Here is a 22,513-nt window from a genome sequence, read left to right on the forward strand (position 1 = left end):
ACTTGGGGACCATTCGGGAACCAGTCCTGATTTCTGCCTGGGAGGGGGGTGAACGTGTAGTATAATTGTATTGTTGGGATATACTCACGTGACCTCTACACTGTAAGAAAATATTCCGTTTCAAAACGGGAACGAATGCTGCTATCCGTTGATGCCAGCCAAGTCCCCATAGTCTTCCGTTACGGCTCTGATGGTAGACGGCGAATGTACAGGAATGCACCCGTAACTGAGAAAAACGGTGTTGAGTCTGTTGTGAACTGCCAACGGCTACCACTCAGTAAATAGTACATCATCACCGAAGTGCCGTTTGGGCAAGGTACTGCTATATATCAGTAAGTATAGGAAACTGTACTCGTGATGTGCCTCTTCATTACGGCAGCAATTCACTAATTATAATGACGGGGCCCTGTGCAGTAATGAAACGATGATTCCGCTTTAAAACAGGGATAAATGCTGTCGACCATGATGCTAACTGGTTTCCTGTTGTTTTCCTTTACAGTCCTTATGATCAATGCGAGATGTCCAGAGATTTTGTTTCATTGTTAATTGTTCAATTCTCATGTTTTGTGTGTCCAGAGAGGATAGCTTTTCAATAATAACCCTTTATTTTTGAAATTACTGGAAAGACTACAAATAACTTGTGCATGACTTTGGTGGTGGAACATTTGACCGCTATGTATCACATGAGCTGAAAAGAAAAGAAAGTATTACTAGCCTCCTTAGTCATAATACTTCCACAACAAATTAAATTATTTGATGAATAAAGAAATGTAATATGCTCGTAGGAAGCATTTACAACTTACATGTTCCCACTTCTTGCTATATTCATCTGCTGCCCTCACTGCCTCACGCATTTATGTATGTAGCCCTCTTGATTTTTTTATGCCTGCTGGCTCCCTTCGTTCTCAATGATACCAACCAGGTGCCCAAAATCACAACCAATTAATAAAATTTCCTTATGAGTATTCAAATAATTGCATGAAATATTCTTAGTTTCACATGGTGTAATGATCAGGACAAACACTCCATTTCTCTACCAACTATTCCAAATAAGTTTATGAAGAACACTACACGTCCACCACTGCAAGTGGCACAACAAATTTCTGAGCACATAGATAGGATTTTTTTTCATCCGTGAAACATGCTTATGAGCATAGTTCAGCATGCCAGAGACACCACCATATGCGAAGCATATGAATGTCTCTGAAAGGTTAGCAGTTGATATGGCCTCTGCTATACGTATGTGTTACATCGCCTGCTGTATTTACTGCAGTATGTATCGTACCAGCCGAGTAAATATGTGTATAATATAAGGAGGGTTCTTGCGAGACAGGCCCGCGGATAATCTAAGCTAGAGCAATATCTAAACTTCCAAACCAGTTTTTTGTTACTCTACTACATCACGTGAGTTTCAAAATGCTATATTTTACCAGTATGTGATATGCTCTCCTACAACATTTCAATGCATGTCACAACATTTTTTTTATATCTGCTGTACTCTATCCAGGTAAGCTATGCAAACAGCAAATATACCTGTGAATAAATATCAGGAGTGCCTCCCACCTTCAATGGATATGCAGGGCCATGACGCTGCCATGTGTGCCACTTCCTGTCGTTGAGAGGGAAGCAGAACATTGTCTGCTTCCAATGCATCAAGTACTGTCTTGCTGAGGCTCTCCCAAGGGTAATAAATTCGTGAGAGCAGAGGCATTTGTGGGATTGGTGAAGGTGCACTCACACATGTTGACTGATCTAAACAGGAAAGCAAAACAAAAAATGGCACTTAAAGCCCCAAGCAAGAGGGCAAAGTGGCATCTGGAGATGTATGCACTATACCTTATTTCCATAGTCCATTTTTAACAATGAAAATGTCATCGAGGCATTTCTCAGCACCAGCAACCATACAGCGAAGTGATAGCTCATCCATTAAATGCACCTAGAAACAAATAACTGGTGTTACAAAGATTTTTAGAACAACAATGCAATTGAAGCTCATACGAGCATTATAAACGTTATAACAAAAGTGCCATACCTGTATGTCGCCTTCCTGACAAATTCGCTGACCCACAGCAACTCTGTTTCGCTCCTGAAGACATGTTACTGACACCAAGTTTTTCGTTTTGTGATCTCTACTCCTGATCTTCAGAAACGTCTAGTAAAAAAAGAAAGAGAAAAAGCAGCAGCATTGAGCAAGCTCTGAAAACCACACACATATATAGCAATCACTGTAGCACGCATAGGGAAATATATGTACCTCTCATATGGAACTTTCTGTGTCAGAAAACTAGAACTTAGTAAGCGAAACCAGAAGTATCGTATATATTTTGCAAAAATTTGGTTAAACAGACTATATATACCTCCATAATCATGGTTGAGCAGTGATATCCTGAGGGAGACAACAATAGAGTTTATTACTTCATAAGCTGAATATGGATGACTGTCCATTAATTCTGAGGGTCACACACAACAATATTCACTTGTACCTGAGATTCAAGATGGTATAGCCTGAGGTCTAGTAGGAAGCTTGATGGCGTCATGCGAAAAAGAAAAATTGGCATCACCTCCGGGCCAGTTTCCACAAAGATGTGTAACAGTTTCCCAAAGCACAGGTTGTACTCGTCTCTGGAGACCACAAGATAGTGTCCTGTTGAATGTTGAGTCCCATGAATAGTGACTGTCGAAGCACACAAGAAGGGGTTGTCAACTCACAGAGCACGATGCATCTGTGATGAGGTGACGTTTTCAGCGTGCAATATGTGCTTCCTCACTGTCCACACTGCTGGCTGCAAGAAGTCAGAGAGAAGAACTTTTGAGACAATACTTTTTGTGTTGAATGTGTTGGCATTTCGTCAGGATGACACCTGGAGGAATTGGTTCTATAGTTCTTAGAAGCAGCATTACGTCCCTCTATGGTGCAAGGAACACCACTTGCAAAATCTTCATCTGATAGCAGATGGTCGAAAAGAGCTCGACGAGATGAAAATTTCTGCAGGAACAAAGTGCACCCGTATATCACCTACCAAGAGAGTGCAAAAAAGGGATCCATTTATGTACAGCCTTCAGCTGTGCGAGCAGGAAACTGTTACTGGTGAAAATTTTGACGCCGCTTTGACTAGTGAAAGGTACATTTGTCTGGAAAGACTGTGAAATGTGACATCTTTGATGAATTGTAAACTGTAGAGGATTGCAATTTTGCAGACGGGAGGCCTTCCTATAGTGCAAATGCAACAGATTTCAATGGAAAGTATAACAGGCCATATCGGAATGATATCCAATTTGGAGATTGGGACACCTTCAGGTGAACCTTCCACAACAGAGGAATTCTGTTTACTCCAGTTCCAAGGGGGAAAATAGAGTCACAACATTTATCATCTTTTAGTGCGAGATCACAGCAAAACACAAATTATTTCAGTAGCCTCCCCCTGAACGACTGAACGTTAGGCAACTCTTTACGTTTCTACTTATGATCCACACACAGTGACACACACAGACACTGCTCTCTTGCTGTTGCACACCGTTGCTGAAACGCGTCTGCAACGAAACAATTTTTTCAACCATGCTTACAAGTGGTGCTTATTTGACCTGGTATAGCAGTGGAACAACGAAACAGAGTTTCAACTCACCTTTGCTTTGCGGGGGGTACAGTCGGCCAAAGACCAAACACTAGATGCACTTCCAAACACTTAAAACTTCACGGAGCGTCTCATGCGTCTACGAGGAAAGAATTTCGCGGGCTTCCAGTTAGCGGCTCAGGTGACAATGCTGTATTGCTCCGCGCTGCGCACTTGCTGACGTGCGAGACGCCGGCGTCCTTGAGCCTGCCACATTCATCCGAGCAAAAAGTTACGCCCGAATATCGCGATATCACTGTTGGATCGTTTAAAAACTGTAAATATGTGCTTCGCTGAAGACATGTATCGTCTTCCATATTTCTGCTAGTATAACCGTGACGTGGTCTGAACAAAATATTTCATTTTCAGCGATATTGCTCTACTCATTCCTGGAAAAGACGACGGGATAGCAACGGTTCATGCGCCGCTACGGAATTGGAGCAGCAATGAAAAAGAGAAGCTCTGGTTCCGTGGGCGCCGTTCCGTAAATTTACGGTCTTTTTTAACAGTGTAGCGTCGAGCCAATCGCTGGACGACGGTTCAGTAGCTTTTTTGCTCTGCTTTGTTTTGTTCTTTTTTTTTGTCTCCCTGGCTGACGTGTGACGCTGGCGACGTCTTGCCCTTTCTCATCTTCTCCCTCCCTCTCCCCCGCTTTGGCGGTCCTAGGTAGTTGTGGATTTTCATTCGCGTTCGAGTGAAATCGAAATCAAAACGCAGAAGCGTTGGCTGTTCCTGTTACACAAAGCGCTTTATTTTCCTGAATAGTTATTTCCAAATCAGAAATATGCTGTCTGCCGTAGCTGCGCTAAACACGAACCTGACGTGAACATTGTTTCTCAAGTTCGAGTGATGTGCCGAAGGAACTTTGCAGTCACTGATAGCTGATGTCCCACGTGGAAGATTTCACAGTAGAACAACAGTATCTGACTGTACAGGCACACACGTTAACAGATCCAGCATGACAGAGAACATGTCCATATCCCCTTGCTGCTTGTGTAGGGGTGTGGTTGACCCTTCACAAAGGAACATGAGCAGCTCCCGTGGCATAGTGGTTAGGATGATCGCTTTCCACGCCGAGACTGGGAGGCGACACGGGTTTGAATCCGGCTGTGTTGTCTGAGGTTTTCCCTGGGTTTTCCGAAGACTTTCCAGACGAATGTCGGCACAGTTCCCCCTGAAGTCGGCCCAGGACGCATACTAACCCCGCTGTCCCCCATTCCTTCCTGCTCCTCTCTTCATCTGTCCACGTCTGTACGTCGCTCATAGCCACAGTTGCTTCGCGGCGCTAACACGGAATTAAACAAAACAGACAAACAAAAGAACTGGTTCAAATCGTATGTCAAAAGATAAAGATGCTCCAACACCTCAGAGTGGCTTCTCCATGCAGACGCTTTTCGGAGGCAGATATGAGTTGAGTGCTTATACCTGAGCAAGAAAGATCAGAATAGGAACCAGAAACGTGGAAACCAAAAATTCTATCGGCCGAAATGCTGCGTATATGCCACAGGTGTGGTGTACGCTATATGATAAGTGTCAGAATGGAATATGAACTGACCTACCTGTCATCGAGTAGGTAGAGGGAAAACGCAGTATTGGTCCTTGAATCCTTGTCGCACCAAGCAGACCTGTCTTCCACTTATCTATCAGTGGAATCTATCTATATCTGATTTGCAGAAGTATCCATGAGGGTCCGAGTTTTTCAGAGTCAGTACCGACAACATGCTAAGGGAAGGACACTAAAAACAATCCAAAGCAGCACCGGCATAAATGCTTTGCTTGCGTCCCTGCTGCACCCACCATATTTCTTTACGCCGAGCTGCTCCGGCACCGCCGACACGGCGTCACCCGCTTGCGCGCGCCACGGAAAGTTCATACTTTCAAACCGATCAGTCAGCACTCGCATACCGAGGGAACCAATGGGTTGGTGAGGGTTGAGAAGTCGCGCCTCAATATAAAAGTTCTGACGTTTCATGACGTTTCATGATGCGAAAAGCTCCCAGCGCCTCACTTTATTCCGCGAAGGAACGCGCGAGTTTCATCCCCTTGTCCTTACTCTCTTCTTTCTGCATTCTTTCTCAAGTAACTTGACGCGCTGATTCAAATGCACAGTTACAAAACGGACTTGGTATACGTTTTCGCGCTAGAACTTGCGCTTTCTTACACGACTACGTTTTCTACTACTACTTTTTTCTGCTACAATGGCTACTCAAGTTTGAAACAAACTTGTTCTGTTTTGCCCACCCACCAACAGTCTGCTCGCACAGCTATTTTGACCTCTCTGGACACAACTGGACTTCGATCCTTACTGTGAAAATACTCATTATGTCATTCCCCTCATCACCACCACCAATGGGGCATGTTAAGGTAAAGTTGTTGTTGCTTCGCTTCCTGACGCGAGCTGCACAGCCCTTGAGTGTGCTTGAGGAAAAATAAGTTCATCAGATACGTAAGCAGGACCCATCCAATAGTTCTGCCACACAAACACATAACTCGTTTCCCGATTTTGAGTCGTTCAGTCAATTTGTTCCGATGATGCGTCAATGTCGGCGGCATTCCATGTGTGGAAAGAAGAAAATGCGGAAAGAGAAATTGGCTTTGCCTTCGGTGTGCAGATTCGCATTGTGGCACAAAACTGAACAAAAATCGTTTTGTCTAGTTTGGTGGTCGTTGTCTCTGCGGTGTTTCCTTCATTCATAATTTGAACGGCAATATACAGGTGTAACTCGGCGACCCACGTGAAAAGCGGTAACTTATCCGCATGTAAAGGCGGGGTCGGCCATGTGCACCTGAATCAGCTAGTCCGCTGTTTAACCGCTGTGCGTCATTGATTTGGCAGAAAAGACGAATAAGCGCAATGAAACACGCTCATGACCATCATGGCCATGAAGAACTCAGGTAGGAGTGCTACCTGAAGAAAGTACTAAAGTGCGGAAAAAATAAAACAATGGTATATCTGAACCTCAACAGCTGGGCTCCCATCGAGCATTACCGACCATCGTAGTCGTCCATTGATTTTTTTTTTCTTGTCGCCAAATCCCACTTGGCGTTATCCGCTCTAGCATTACGCAGTAACTCACTGTAGTTCTGCTGCTACATTTGGCACAAACCTGCAAAGACAGTCCCGCACAATTTGGCACAATTCTGCAACTTAGAATTATCCTCGCATTTTCATGGTTGTTCAACGACTCTTGTCGCCTTACTCTTCCTTGCATCCGTAGGGATTTCGCAATCTTTTTGTCACGTTCTTTGTTGATGCTAGGAACGCAGCTACACTGAAGTGCCCCGCATAGAATCCCTCTCCTATCGCATTTTGCCGAGAAAGAGCTTCTGTTGTCGACTTCTGAAGTGTATTTAAAAATCATGAATTGTTGCGGATGTCCACATTGATGACATTTGAACACTGTGTCGCCTTTTCTAAATTTCTACAAGCTTTCTAGGAACCCAGAAGTAAGTAGCCCGTCCAGAAAAAAAAATCAATGTTTGTCACCGCAACGCTAACGTAATGACACAGTTTTAAATTCTAGATACTTCCGTATGACATAAAGGAGCGAAATGTTCGAAGAGTACAGACTTAGATACATGGACATCATGGAGGTAAGAAACTAAGGAGAGGGCTATAAGATCGGAGGGCCGTGGGACCCCTCTAGCGGTCGCTCCTGGCAATACCACGCCCATCTAGTTGCCCGGTCACGTGATCCCCACACGTTTCGGCGTTATGGCGGTCTGCGCGGAGGCTTGGAAGTTTAGCAAACCCCATCTTCAGCAAACGTCTTACCTTCAAGGAGTCCATTCGCACAATACTTTGAAGGCTATGGGTTGTGTCAACATTTGCCGCGTGATAAATCACAGCAAAAGTTGAGCAAACCAGAAGAGAAGCCAGGCAATGTCACGATGACGTACGTACGTCTTCTAACGATTTAGTGATCCATTGCTTCCACACTGAGATGATCTATCTTGTGTTTCAACGGGTGTGATAACTTCTAACTCCAAAGATGTTATGAAAGCGGAAACAGGTTATTCGGCCGCAGCTAGTCTCTGTATTCAGGTAAGATACGCCGCGGACATGGAGGACGCCATGTTTTACGTGTGTGGGCAACTAACCACAATGCCATGCGCGGGTCACAGCACGCTCGCTTGCATTGGTGGAGGCGCTTAGGGCATCTCCTTAGTTTCTTACCTCCATGATGGACATCAATGGAATAAAATCCTGAAAGCACAAGATTTGCTCCGCAATGCCACCTTAACGTGGGGTTGGTTGCTCGCAGCCAAGGCCACTGGGTAAATACTGGATTATGTGGTAAACACATCAATGCCGCAAAAATTGTTAGGCATGCGCTTCGTTCACGGTATTTGCGTCTTGTCGTGCGTGCACTCACCCCGGCCAGCAAGCTTTCGGCGTATTTCTGGAGCTCGTCACCTGTCATTTCGCGAAAGAAGTGATCGGCAGCGAAAAAGATGTTGATTGGTCGCTCCTTGTAGGTATCGTCTGGAATTGTGTAAAAATATGGATGATTAGGTTCAATAAGTGCTCCACATATCGCTCGGTCATTCAGGGAAGCAAGTGAACGGGACACCAATGACACACCAAATGTAACACACGAAAACCAAACAACAGCAACCCGATGTCCGCCACTTCAAATGAGTCGTGTGCTTGGCGTATCCTTTTAGGGAGTTTCAGTACAACGGAAGGTGTTCACGATATCAGCTCTGACAAAGTGACACGCAAATCACCCTATTTCTTTGGAGAGAGTGACATCACATGACTAAGCTGGGATTTTGTAACTTCTGTTATCTTATCGGTTTTATAGAATTTTTCCGATGAAATAAAATTGCCTATTTACGAAAACGTTATCGTAAACGCTATCCAATCTCCAACACCCATTATAATCCTTGCAATCCTTCCTGAAGGGTCCATGAAGAGATTCCCTAAGTGATCTGAGTTCTCCTTGAAGAACGGCTGCACTCTAAGAAAAAAATTAGTAAAATCGGGAGTAATTGCAGCTTGTGGTCCCTTAAACTGCAATTACTTCACGTTTTAGTCCCCTCACCCCGACATTTACTCCCCAGGAGTGTAAATTGTCACTCAACTTCGCGAATGGTCTTCCGAATGCAACAGTCTACGTAAATATGTGCTCTTGGTCAATTTAATGGAATAGGGTTGTATAACTCAGCCAACATAGCAATTTTCCATTCGCACAGGGTAATAGATGGTTAGCGCTTCTTTCTTCGGAAATTATGTATGTATGCCGCAAGATTTTATATCACTCCGTATATCACGGTTGACAGTTTTATTCAAAGCATATTTTCATGCATATACCTGGGACTCTTAGAACAAGGCATGAAATGTAGTCTCCACTCTGTGACATTCATTTACTCCCGTGCATATACTAACGAAAGGAACTATGTTTTTGGCAATGCATTTAGTCCATAAAATGAGTAAAATCACTCCTTTTTTCTTACAGTGTGGGAGGGTGGCCTATTGTAGGAAACGGATGCTCTTTTTGCAATATAAGGCAGGCGCCCACAGCTCCCCATAGAGCCCATAGTTTGAGATAATTCAGGCAACACTGGACATACGACCAACGAAAATGCGTCGTGATGCCTAGCAGCCAACCAATCAGCAACCTCTCAGTTTGGCTCGGCTTTCGGCCGGCCCTGGCTGCCATTGACTTCTACTGGTTTTCATACCTGGCGCCCGTTATTCCAAGACATTTTTGATAGACTAAATACATATTTATTGATGCAACGTATAAACTCAAATGTTTGACTCATATATTCACCGTGCGTACAGGACGTTTCGTTCCTTGAATAGACAGCAAACAAACCAAGTTCGAACTTGCAAAGCACACATACAGTCTACTTCTGGAGGTGAGCGAAGTCCACGAGTGCGTGCGTTTCACAGATGAGCATCTTCTTCTCATTCTGGCGATGCACCGTAGGTCACACAGTCACGGGAAATACTTTTGTCGTTACGAACACTCTCTTCTTAGTCACTGTATTTGAAAATGCGAGAGCGCTCGAAAGTGTTCCTCAGGCGTCAGCTCACCAAGCATTCCAGTTCCGACCCGGCAAGAATGTCCGTAGGTTGACACTTTATCGGGGATCAGTACATGGCAAGAGTCACTATAGCTCACGAACAAACCCGCCCGTACACTTCCTCTTTGGTCGTTGTAGTCAAGCGACATCGGCGAGCCGCGGAGACGCAGCGACCTTGCTTGGAGCTGCCCGCCTGGCAGACTGCCCGCGAAAAGTGAGCTGTCAGATACTTCGAAACTTTATCAACCAATCCCGGAGCGCGCATCCTCCTTTGGCCAATGGGCATCCGTCATGATGCCTGACGATGTAATACCACGTGACTGTGACGTGATTTTATTTTTCTACTGCCGCTAATGCGGGGAGCTGTGGAGGCCTGTATAAGGCGCGTTCAAGCACGTCGTGTCGCACTGCACTGTGGAGGAGCTCTCCCCGCATGATGGGTTACGCTGGTGCAGCGTGCGCTGCAGAGACTTGTCTGGTCCGGCGTTTTCACCCTTTCACCAGCACAAGCACCACCACAAGCACCACCACCACTACCGGCGTTTTCTTTTCTTTTTAAGATGGGCCTGCGCGCGACATTCGGCTGCCCACACCGCAGTAGCATGTTTGAGAAGAATGTGAGCGCAAAATACCGTTTCTTTAGGATACCCTGAGCTATAAGAAGCAATGGCACACGCATGTTTGAGCTGATAAGCAGAGGACGTTGGGGATTGCTGGCCCGGACCAACAGAGCCGATCTGACTGTGAAAAAGATAGCAGATGCAAAGAGTGTGCAATCTGCACTTCTACAGCGGCACATAGACAAAACTGGTCGACGGTCTCTCACAGAAATTATACCGAGACGAGTTAAAAAGTCGGGGAGAATATTTGAAATTACTAAATCAGTTGCTTCAAGCAAGAAGGTACTACAGAAAAACTCATTTTATTTGTCCAGGAATGCCAAACCATAATGATTATACCCGCGCCCTGACTGGTGTCCCAGTTAGAATCTTGGCCATGCTTGAGAGCCTTGCGGAAACGCGCGAGCTCTCGTGCGATATGAACGACGGAGCCCGCGGTATCAAAATTAGAGATGGGACGGGTCCAAAATTTTCCGAATACGAGTCCAAGAAACATTCTGAGAATCTACTAATCTTACGAATCTTGAAGCTTTCGAATCATTCCTTAATTTTTTTTTTAAAGCCAGAAAGGATAATACAGGGTGTGTGCAGAAAAACGTAATCCGCATTTAGGCACTTAGCTAGTTGTCTACCTAACTAACGCACTTCCGGTGGCGCACGATGGCGCATTTATGCGTGCGAAATCTGCAGAAAAATCGTGGAGCTATACTCAGCTTAAAAAATAAACAGAGCAACGAAAACGTCGGCCTCCGTGCATCAGCATAGGGCACCATGGCGGACGCTGGAGAGTTGTGTTCAGGTACAGCTAGGGGAGATATCGGTGCAGAAATTGAAAAAAAAAGTCCCACATGGATGCTCATCGGTAGTGCCCATAGCGGTGTCTGCACATAACTATCCTGAGACCGCCATGCTCTACCACGCACTGTCATGACCGCACTATTCTATTGCATGGAAGCCGATATTTTCGCGCTCTGTTGATTTTTTTACGCTGAGTATGGCTTCCTGGATTTTTTTGTAGCTTTCGGACGCATAAATACGCCATCGTACTCCACCGGAAGTTCCTCGGTTGAGTGGACAACGAGTTACATGTAAAAATGCGGGTTACGTATTTCTGCACACACCCTGTACTACTGAGAAGTGTTTTGAAGCAGAATTTGATCCATTTGTTTAATGACAAACACATTAAATAATATTTCACTTTCAAGAGATAACATACCCGTATACTTTTTCTTAAATGCAGGCTGTTTAACATGGTGTGCATCGACTACAGGAAATACATAAATTCTCTAGTATGTGTTCTCGCGATAAAAGTAAGAAACCATCGAAAGCAAAACCACGTTATCTTGAAACTGATAATGCAAGAGTTTCTTCCTGAACTCTGAACTGGGATAGGGATTGCCGAATCTGGAATCCCTGCCTAGGATACGAGGATTCGTAGATTCGGTTGGCCCACCCCTAATGCAAGTCATATTGCTAAATCCACCCAAGCAGTACGCGCAAAGTGAACACCTCACTAGTTCGTGTAGCCCTACCCTGGATCTCACTGACAGTTAATTACTCAGCTGTAATAGATGACGTGGCGGAGAGTACAGGTGCAGTTACAGTGACAACTACAAATACGCTGCTTCCAAACATGGACGGCCGTGCAGGTGAGACCACTAGGAGCACTGAAGCACTAAACTGCGTTTGTGGTCAATGCATACTTTGCGTTACAAGCAACAAAATGTAGCGATATTCATGACTAACACAGTAATATCAAACCGTATTCACACCTATGTAGCGGATGGGCAGGAAGCGCTGTTGTGACTCCACATTTGCACGCATTGCTTATGTGGAACAACTTCAGAGAGACAGTGTAAGTCTACACGACGAAGTGACTGAAAGCATCTCTTACACGATTGGAACTCAGCGCAGAAGCATTTCAAGCAGATGATGACAAGGTTCACTTCTACACGAGGCGTCGAAGGACGGAACGACGATCTCCCCTAAGCAGCGCTGTACGCGTCTGTCTCCAAGACGAGAGAGCTGCTTCAGCGGCTCGATCGGCCTGTGGCTCCTCTGGCTGCCCGCCAAATGACTGCTGATATTCTGCCCCCAGCCATGCTGAGCAGAGTTGATGTAGCGCTTGCTTTCCGCATGTCTCGACACACCTCTCGTCAAGATGCCGCATTACTTCGTCGGATGCGCCACGATGTGGCTTTTACAGCGCAGCGGCGTTACCGCTTGAGGCAAGTTGACTCTCCCCAATGCAGTCACTGCGGTGTTGTAGAAGGTCTAGAGCGCATTCTTCTTCATAGCCCACCATATCAACCTTCCGGGACCGTAATCTCTGGATCCGTTAACGAGCTGGACTCTCGCCCACTCTCTCACACAAAATTGCTTGGACCCTGGCCACATCGAGCCCACCAACGCTCTGCTCTCAAAGCTCGCTTCACCTTTCTGGGCACCATGGGATTTCGATCCATATTGTGGAGGGGCTCATTATTTCATCATCACCACCTGTACCAGATCTGTACCCTGCATCACCACCAGCAATGGGGTAGAGTATCGCCCCTGGCGATGAAACTTGCCATCCATCATCTCGAAATAAATTTGGTGTTGTTGGTGTTCATTTCTACACCGGTCTTCCTACATATGACGTGTTGAATGGTCTCCTCACTCTTGTTGATAATATTTTAGCATGCGCACCTTGCAACAAGCTCGAGAACTTTCAGGAAATGCTGCTGTGTTTCCTAAACCTTCGTTTAAATGTACCGTTTTCTGACTTGGGGTACAGATCTTGAGTGTCTCGCGTAACGTCCTCAAGGATATTTCACAAGTAGTTGAACGTATTCTATGCTGCACTAAAGCGGCTCATTGTATTGACCAGCTTTGTAAAATCATGTTCATGTCTTTCCGGTGTTATTTCGGGTCGAGAGCATCCGAGGCACTAACTTTTCATTGATCGACCGTCTTCGCTTGAACTACGCACGGTCGCGTCATATCAGCATCATAACACTCTGAAATACCTGAAGGACATTGCCCCTCAGGATGTTGTGATATTTCCCTCTAAAGGTTAGGGAAGCCGCACAAGCGCCAGGTGCATTACTGAAAATTGCGCTGTGCTGAATAGTCTTGTGTTGAGGGATATTGTTGTGTGTGTTGAGGGATATATCTGTGCGGAGCTTGCAGTGCCTACCCGTATTCATGTAAGACAGCAGTTAACTTTTCATGACGTCACAAAGACGTGGGAGCTATCAAATGTTCGGATTCATGTTCAAACTGTGATAGGTTTGGTATGAGAAAAATATAGCATTTTGAAATACTGTAGTCCGATAGAATTTCTAGCGCACCTGGGTGTGAGACAGTGACTGTATGGATAGGACAGTTATACCATGTTGTGCGCTTACACACATCTGGCAAGAAATACGTTTATTGCATTGGAGTCAGTGTGTATGCACAAAACTTGGTACGTTTTTACAAGGCTACACTCTTAAAACAAAGCTTCACCACATAGCACGCTGAGTGCCAGCCATTGTACTGAGTGATACCTCTATAACTATTGAGTTGTGAAAAGTGTGGGGCGCACGCCGGTGTGTGACAACATTTCTGCATAAGCCTAAAAAAAGAACGTACGCCTCTCGTTGTCAACGAATCAGGAGAGAGAAAGATGTCACTTGTTGGCGAGATGACGGTTGGCAAGGAGCATGCTATGTGGTGAAGATCATTTTTCAAATGTAGAACACTGTGCATATAGGAGAAAATATTTTCTTAGGAGAAAATATTTTTGTTTATTGTCATCACTAGGAAACAAAGAACAAGAAAAACGTTGTCGTTAAATATATCGTTGCCACCTTTCCTGGGGGCCATGTCGCGCTTTCCATTTCGCAAATAAGACGCTCATCACGAAGTAGTACGCACGCATCAAGCACGTTCGTTGTTAGGTATAGTCAGTTTCATTTGTCCAAGTGCTGTGTGGACTATCTCAAAGTAAGGGTCCTATAGGTGCTTTTACCGTTGGGCCCTGCCACGCCATCCTCCATTTTTTGCCCTGTCTTGGATTGGATGAAGTGAACGTGATCGAGGACCGAGACTCAAATTCTTGAGACTTCAATGCTGAGCCAAAGGAATGAACGTGCAGTATATTTCTATTGTCGGGAAAAACTCACGTGAGCTCTGACGTCGGGCCAATCGTTGGGCCTCGGTGGAGTACACTCTTAAAAATGAATTTCACCGCATAGCACGTTCTTAGCCAACCATAATCTCGAATGATATCGTTATGTGCCCTGATTTGTCGAAAACGGGAGCCGTACGCCTTTTCTGTGACAATTATGAACAGCATAAGTGTCACAGAAAAGGCGTACGCCTACCGTTTTCAACAAATCAGGGCAGATAACGATATCATTCGAGATAATGGTTGGACAAGAGCGTGCTATGCGGTGAAGTTCATTTTTAAGAGTGTAGTTTCTTGCTTTGTTTTATTTTGTCTCCCTGGGTGACAGATGACGGAAAGCGACGCTGCCTAGGCGTTCTTTTTCCCTTTCCCCTCTGTTCTCTCCCCCGTTGTTTTGGCAGTTTATGGCTTTCCCTTTCTCATCTGTTCTCTCTCTCCCCCCCGCTTTGGTCGTTCTAGATTTTCGTTCGCATCGAGTGAAATAAATAAAACGCGGAAACCTTGGCTGTTTCTGTTGCACACGGTGCTTTATTTTTCGGGATTGGTATTTCCAAATCACACATATGCAGTCTTCTGTATCTGCGCCAAACACGAACTTGACATGAACATTGCTTCTGAAGTTCGAGTAATATGCCGAAGCAACTTCGCGTTCACTGTTTGCTGATGTCTCACGTGGAAGATTTCACAGTAGATCAGTAGATTCACTGCACAGGCACACACATTCACAGATCCAACACGACAGAAAACCTGTCCATACCCCTTTGCTGCTTGTGTAGTGTCACATGTCAAGGCTGACCCGTCACAAAGGAACCTGTGCAGCTGCTATGACGATAGATGTTGTTCCAACCACTCAGAGTGGCTTATCCATTCTACTGCATCCATGCAGATGCTTTTCTGAAGCAGATATGACTTGAGCGGTACCTAGTTGATACCTGAGCAAGAAAGACCAGAACAGGGAACAGAAAACGTGAAAACTAAAAATTCTACTGGCCGAAATGTAGCGTATATGCCTCAGGTGTGGTGCTATGCTATGCTATGCTATGCTAAGCGGAAGAGGAACTGACTTACCTGTCATCGAGTGGAAAAACACAGTATTGATCCTTCTTGAATCGTTGTCGCAAGCAAAGCAGACCTGCCTTCCACTTACCTATCGCTGAATTCACTTGCAGAATTATCCAAGAGGCTTCGAGTTTTTCAGAGTCGGTATCGACGGGCACTAAAAGCCACCCAAAGCGGTACCGACAAAGATGCTTTGCGTGTGTCCCTGCTGCTGCATATTTCGAAACTTTACGGCGAACTGCTCCGGCACCCCCCGACACGGCGGTGCCAGCTGACGCGCGCCACGAAAACGTTATAATTTCAAACCGACCAATGAGCGCTCGCATACCGGGGGAGCGGCCGCAGGAGCCAATGGGATGCTCTCGGTTGAGAACTCACGCTTCGACGTAAAAATTTTGACGTTTCATGATGTTCGATGACGCGAACAGTTCGCAGCGCCTCACTTTAGTCCGCAAAGGAACTCGCAAGTTGCATCCCCTTGGCTGAGCGCTGGCGTACGGAGTGTTCTTCGATGACAGGTTGTGTACAGTATCCAGGGACGGATCCGGGAATTTTCTGAGAGGAGGGGGGGCGGGCCCACCCTTGACCAGCAAAATATTACGCGATCTAGTCAATTCAACAGTATGTGTAGACAGAAACTGAAGTGGGGGTCAGAACACGGCGACGCGCCTCCAGATCCGCTCCTGTTCATGTGGGTCAATGTAGCTTTGCTTGCTCATTTTAGCTATCGCTCAATGTTCGGCGACGATGTCGCAAACGAAAATCTCAACTCGTAGGATTTTTAGTCCGACTTCGCCAATTTCCGAACATTTTATGTCCGGGTTACACCTTCGCTCGGACACCGAACGCGAGCCTTGAATTTCCGAACTGTCCGGACAGGAAGCAAGCCCATGTAGTCATGTGTCGTTCGTGAACGAGCCCTTCTCACTGAACGAGTCATTCGGGTGAGCGGAACGAGCAAAACATTAGTTCAGCAGTTCAGTTCACTGGGCCTCGCCACAAACCATAGACTTCAATGCCGCAAGCCCACAACCCCACAACGCATACGCGTCTGGCATCTGCGGCATCTATATGGAGCGTTTTGTACAGCTAACCTGCGCATGCGGGCAAGAAGTGGGGGGGGGGGGGGGACCGCCACAGCGCATATGCGTACTGGGCGGAACGCTGCGGTCTTGGGTGTATACGGCTGTGACGCTGCGCTCAAGTGACTGTTGAACGTGTGAACTAGACGAAGGCATTGAACTGGATAAACTAAACGACTACCTGGGTTGTTCTGAACTGCTCGCTGGGTCTGCCGCTGTCCGAAACTTCACTGCCCTGCGGCTCATAAAGTTATTGACGACCTCGTCGTGACCGCCCCCCGCCCGGGTTTTTCTCGCCTGGATGCCGGACGTCTTCCAATCTCAGCGCATCAACCTGAGCCAAAAAGCTTCACTTACAAATTATGGGAAATTATTATTGGAAATTCGAAATTATTATTGGAATATTATTGCAAATCATAATTATTATTGAAAATTGGAACTTATTATTGGAAATTCAAAGCGTGTTCACTGGACAAAAATAAAAAGTAAAAATCTTGCACAACGGCATGCTGCACATCCGCATGCTTCGCTCACCGACAGCGCACGAGAAGCGGTTTTCTTAGGCTTTCGCCATCCGCTCTCAGCCGGGTACTCACCGGCTAAACTCCCGATGGGCCCAAAACTCAACTGCAACGTTATCTCCGGAATCCCTCATCTCTACCTGGCCACGTGTACGCAGATGTAGACAACGGTACCTGAAACTACAAGTCTTACGGGCGACATGACATGACGCAAGGCTCCGGGCAGCAGGGCCTCCACAATTACAAAACGGAACTGCCGCACGCACCTTAGCCGGCGCCGCCACACGCGGCACAACATGCAGATGCCCCGAGATCGTATCTCGTCCAGACTGAAACTGGGCTGAAGAGGCAGACCTAGAAAGCATCTCCAGGAGGTACCGCCATCAGCGCCGACGAGATCAACACATGCTTCTTCGGGGCTCCCCTCGACAGCGGCAAGGTGGTGAGCCCCAACTGGTGCAAACCTGGTCGTGGCGAACCGTGAGGAAACCCTAATGCTACGACTCCAGAAGCTGTACGGGTGATTAGCTGTACGGGTAGTGATTGTACCGGTGGTGTAAACACAATGACGACGGGGTTTTTTTTTTAACCTGAGGCGTGATCACTTGGGTGGCATCATTAAACGTTCTGTCATCCTTCTGGATGGCTGTGCTTTTCCTGTAGTCCGACTTCTGCCTCGTCCCTCGACCACGACAGAGCAAGCACAAGAACGAACCAAAGGCTTGCGCTAACGCATTTCCAAAGGATTCACCAATTGATCTTCCTAAAGTTTTCTTTTTCATAACAATGCTGAATTCATGCCCACATCATTAATGTATTAGCGGCCAGGAACGCATTGCATATACGTGAAGACGTTTTTGAGATCTCTTCAAGGTCTATGTGATCTCCAAACGGAACGGGCGCCGCAATAGAGAGGCTAACAAGCTGGAGCAGTGTGACGCAGAAGTGTATGTCAGTCCATCCGTCCTTTTCGTTTCCCCAGGAGTCGGGGAGGGGGGTATTGATTTTAGACTGAGGTAACAAACTGCCCAATTTTCAACTTTATCCTTTGTTTAGTGTGACGCAACGGGGATGCCGAGGCCCCAAAAGCGCGCTAAAGGAATGCTATCGCATTTAAAAACCGAAGCAATGACGACCCTGTAGTCGCCTCTACAGTCGAGAATAGCGACTTTTAGTACATGAAAAGAACTCTACGGAAACGGCAATCCAATTGATCCAATGAAATTCAATTCACCATAGCAAAGTGATGTCACTCTCTTGAAAGGGCCATTGGCTTGTCATGTTTTCGATCAAGAGCTATCGTGGACACTTTCCGATCTACTTATTATGTTTACTCGCTGATATTTACGCTTCTGAACAGAAAAAGGCAACGTTGCGCCAGAGTGAAGGTGCTCGCAAAACGATATTTTTTATTATTAACGATATTAAACGATGTTTTTACTTAGATACCACGAAAATTCGCGAAATCTTGCACAACCCATGAAGACCCTACCTCAGGATTCGGATCTGCTAACGACACAGGTAGAAACATTAACCAGAGGTTCATCAATGACGAGTCTAATGCAAATGTAATAATTACGGAGGATAGGATGAGGTTACCACGTCATCAGCATGTTATTTAAAGTTTCGCGAATATTCTGACGTTTAGATCAACGCACCTGACTCTGTTGTGCCCAAACTCCGCGAAGGTGTCCACACGTTGTACAGCACGATGACTATCGGTATGATCAGCGACCGCATGGTTACCTAAGATGTCTGTCGAATGCAGTCCGGCAACGGAGTGACGTGTCGATCTTCGGAAACGCACCTGGATGAAGCAATCTGCCTGGACGAGGCAGTTTTACGGCCCCGCTGAAGCCGTGGCGACTCGAGCTGCTAATTATTTTCGCCCACCTTTTTATTGTTTCCGTGAGAGGTTCCAGAAAGCCATATCATGCTTTCTGCTTGCACCTGGTGATATAAAAAAAATGTGTGGCGCCGTTGGTAGCCTTGTTCGCTCCTGCGGCAAAATTATCATGTTCACTCCTGCTGCACAGTCGTTTGAGACATCATTGTAGTTGAGACATGTTTAGCATCAATTCATAATCATTTGCTTTAGCCGATTCACAATACGAAGGGCGTCCAACACATAGCCTCAAAAACTGATTTGATATCTTGTGTTTTTTGTCGTGGTCACGATTCCTGCTGCAGAATTTAGTGTAGGTCTTTTGCTATGCAAAACGTTCTTTGGGGGCCCAGCGCCACGCACGTAGTCATTTGACTGCGTAGTCATTTGATTCCAGGGCACATTGGAGGTGTGCACCGAAGGAGAAGGTGATCGAGCGAAGGCGAGAAACTCATTGACACCCCGCATCGCACGAAAGCACTGTATGTAATTTATCAGTAATACTGTGGTGATCTCGGGATGGATGCCTAAGTTCACCGGAGATACGAACATGTATTCGAGATATAGAAACATGTATGTACAAGCTGCGTATTTTTCCTTGCGTATCGTGTCCTATATCTGAAACAACCGTGATATTTTGGTCGCGTTTCATTAGTACACTGCTGCACCTGCGCTTCCCACGGAAAGGAATGCTTAATCACCATTTTTTTGAAAATAACTTTACAAATGTTGTAGCAGTTGATACATATTTTGCCTGCACCAAACCGACGAGCGTGCTAGACACTTTCAAGATAGAATACAGGTTACAGTTTACATTGTTCCTTTCCTAAAGTTAAAGGTACGGATTTAAATTTTTCCTCCCACGTTTGGAGGCTTCTTTACGAAAGGCCTCTGCCTCCGGGTTCGTAAGGCACGGTCACCTAGGTATATTCCCAGTTCCAATGTGCCACGGTTTTCCCACGTGTTAGGGGTCCTTTTGTGCTATGTTGGGTGCCCCGTTATCTGCTGGTATGCGCACCGTAGAAATATGGCTGGCTGCTGGAACTTCAAATACCTGCACCTTACTCTTTTCCTCATGCGTGTTATCCCTCGAGAATGCATGTTCAATCGCAGATGCGGCCTGATTAAAAAAAATACCATTGAGGTTTACATCGTGAATGGTTGTCCTTTTCTGTAATGTGCTGCACTCTTAAAAATGAGCTCCACCGCATAGCACGCTCCTAGCCAACCATAATCTCGCATGATATCGTTATCTGCCCTGATTTGTTGAAAACGGGAGGCGTGTGCCTTTTTTGTGACAATTATGAACAGTATAAGTGTCACAAAAAAGGCGTACGCCTCCCGTTTTTAACAAATCAGGGCAGATAACGATATCATTCGAGATTATGGTTGGCTAGGAGCTTGCTATGCGGTGAAGTTCATTTTTAAGAGTGTGACCCATGACATCATATAGTAGTAATTGGTCCCGTGTGTGGCAGCCCTTGCTCTCTCCGCGTAAGTGGAGCAGAATTTTCTTTATCTGCGCGTATCCGCGGAATACAGAACATCTTGGCGCACTGCTCTGTTTTCTTACGTGTGTTACTTTTTCAACCAACTCAGGGAAAACAGGTGCAGGAATCGAACCCGGGTCGCAAACCTGTCGAAACTGAGTCTAAGCTGGGTCTAAGCCCCTGTCAGATATGCAAACCGCGACACCACACCAGCACGCCGTTGCCCTGTGGAGATCAGAAGGCCCAGGTTTGATGCCTGGCGTCAGCACCCCTTTTCCCTGAATTGTTTGAAACAGTTAATTTCTGGGCGGGTGAGTGTTATGTGTCTGTGTCGTGCGTAACTGTGGCCTGCCTCGGCTAATTCTCGTTGTTTACGTGGCTTACTTCCCTACACCGCAGACAGAAGAGGGGTCTACCTGCGATAGACACCGAGTCAGACGTCACTCTGAGGATGTGTAAAAAGCTTTCAATCTGAATTCCCTCGTCTATTGCCTGGTGGAATATCCTGGTGGTCGTTTCAGCATCTTTAAAGAAGTCCCCTTCAAACAATGCTCGATCAATTGCATGTACTTTCCCGTGAAAGTTGGAACCTTCGTGCACGTCATCATCGGTAAGGCGGTCCGCACGCAATGGACTCGTACAGCCATTTTCATGACCTGAGAGCTGATAAGGCATCGCTCACTTTGCAGGTAGTACATATATCGATACACGGCCAGGGGCCCCTAGTAAGCTATAACTTTTATAACTTTAATTCAACATTCCATCGGCTTCCAAAGATTCTGCTTTGCTTCTGCTTATTCCGTTGTAAACATATTGTAGGGCTGAATAATGAGCTGCCACAACGTTTGACGAACAGCGACAGCATCTTTTCGAAAGCGAGGGTGCAGGTGGAAGAAGTGACATCTCCTTTGCTCCGTTGTTATAGGTATGGCCACCACTTGTCCAGGGACCGAATGAAGTGAAGGTGGCTGTATGCGCAGGCGTGAGTAGTATTATCCCATTACGTATAACATCCTTTTTTCAAACATTATTTGGTACAGAGATGGTCACCTCCGGTCAGCCCTAGGACTCCCACAGATGAGGCCGCGGCAACACTGCGTTGCCTTCAGAGGAACTGATTTCAACTTTTATTCAATAAACTTTTGAGACAGCCATCACCCTCAGCCCAGGCATCCAAACCCTTTATAGGTTGGTGAACCCCAACTGCTATTGGTCTATGCCCTCCCTGCCGCTTATTGTTTTTACTATTCTTGCCATGGAGTTACTTCGATTCATATCTAAGCTTCTAAACCCCTCATAGGAGTAATAAGTACTGGACTCTCACAGTGCACAACGCTCAACTGTCCCGAACACGATTTAATTAGCAATTAGAACTAATAGGGACCCCCCACATTAATCAGCACCCTCCAGGGAGCCACCACACTAATTGGGGAACATCTAACTCGTGTTCAGGCCAGCTGAGCGTTGTGCACTACGAGAGTCCACAAAAAATAAAAAAAATAGATAGAGATAGAGTGGAGAGAAGAAGGTTAATTGAAGATCAACGACGCCATCTTCATGAAAGCGGCCCGGAAAGGCCGCTGACCATCGCCGGGGAACGGAGCACAGAGGCAGGTTGCAAAGCATCGCAGCTATGACCACCAGAACCGGACATCATGTGACGTCAGCTGTGACGTCATCATGGGATGTCTGGGCAAGTTAGGACAGCTCTGGACATGCAAGGAGAAAAACACTCGTAATACAGAGGCTGGGAAAGCAAGAGTATGCAAACCATCAATAGCTAACAAGAAAATAGAATTAGTTACACAACAAATGATCCCACCACAACAGGAGCGCAGAAGATGCGACTGCTCTATCCGACAGTCAGGCAGAGAACTGACTCGTAATGGTTTTTTTCTCCTGTATAAAGCCCGGCAGCTGCACCCCCTAGCGGTTACTTTCTCAACTAATCTCACAACAAAATTATTAAGAATCACACCAGCGCTACTCCCGTTCCCAAGGCAGAAGAAGATAGAAAATGGCGGGGATGCTCGGACAACAGCAACCAGCACCCGAC

At 46.1% G+C, this 22,513-nt stretch overlaps 1 protein-coding gene and 1 long non-coding RNA gene across 3 annotated transcripts in view; one reads left to right on the forward strand and one right to left on the reverse strand.

The window, feature by feature from the left end:
* The window catches only part of LOC135374824 (uncharacterized), a 42,518-nt gene extending 23,624 nt beyond the window's left edge, over positions 1 to 18,894 (reverse strand). For both annotated transcript variants that reach the window (XM_064607760.1, XM_064607768.1), the window contains exons 1-2: positions 18,741 to 18,894; positions 7,988 to 8,097 (exon numbers count right to left, since the gene is read on the reverse strand). In XM_064607760.1, coding sequence (XP_064463830.1) covers positions 7,988 to 8,097; positions 18,741 to 18,822 — 192 coding nt within the window. In that variant the 5' untranslated portion in view covers positions 18,823 to 18,894. The remainder of the gene's footprint in view (positions 1 to 7,987; positions 8,098 to 18,740) is intronic.
* The window catches only part of LOC135374845 (uncharacterized), a 62,654-nt gene extending 41,034 nt beyond the window's left edge, over positions 1 to 21,620 (forward strand). Inside the window, exons 3-4 of the long non-coding RNA XR_010417127.1 lie at positions 21,383 to 21,439; positions 21,498 to 21,620. This is a non-coding gene — a long non-coding RNA (uncharacterized LOC135374845). The remainder of the gene's footprint in view (positions 1 to 21,382; positions 21,440 to 21,497) is intronic.
* Positions 21,621 to 22,513: the final 893 nt, after the last annotated feature.

Source organism: Ornithodoros turicata, chromosome 1 (assembly GCF_037126465.1).
Source record: "Ornithodoros turicata isolate Travis chromosome 1, ASM3712646v1, whole genome shotgun sequence".
NCBI classification, from domain to species: domain Eukaryota; kingdom Metazoa; phylum Arthropoda; class Arachnida; order Ixodida; family Argasidae; genus Ornithodoros; species Ornithodoros turicata.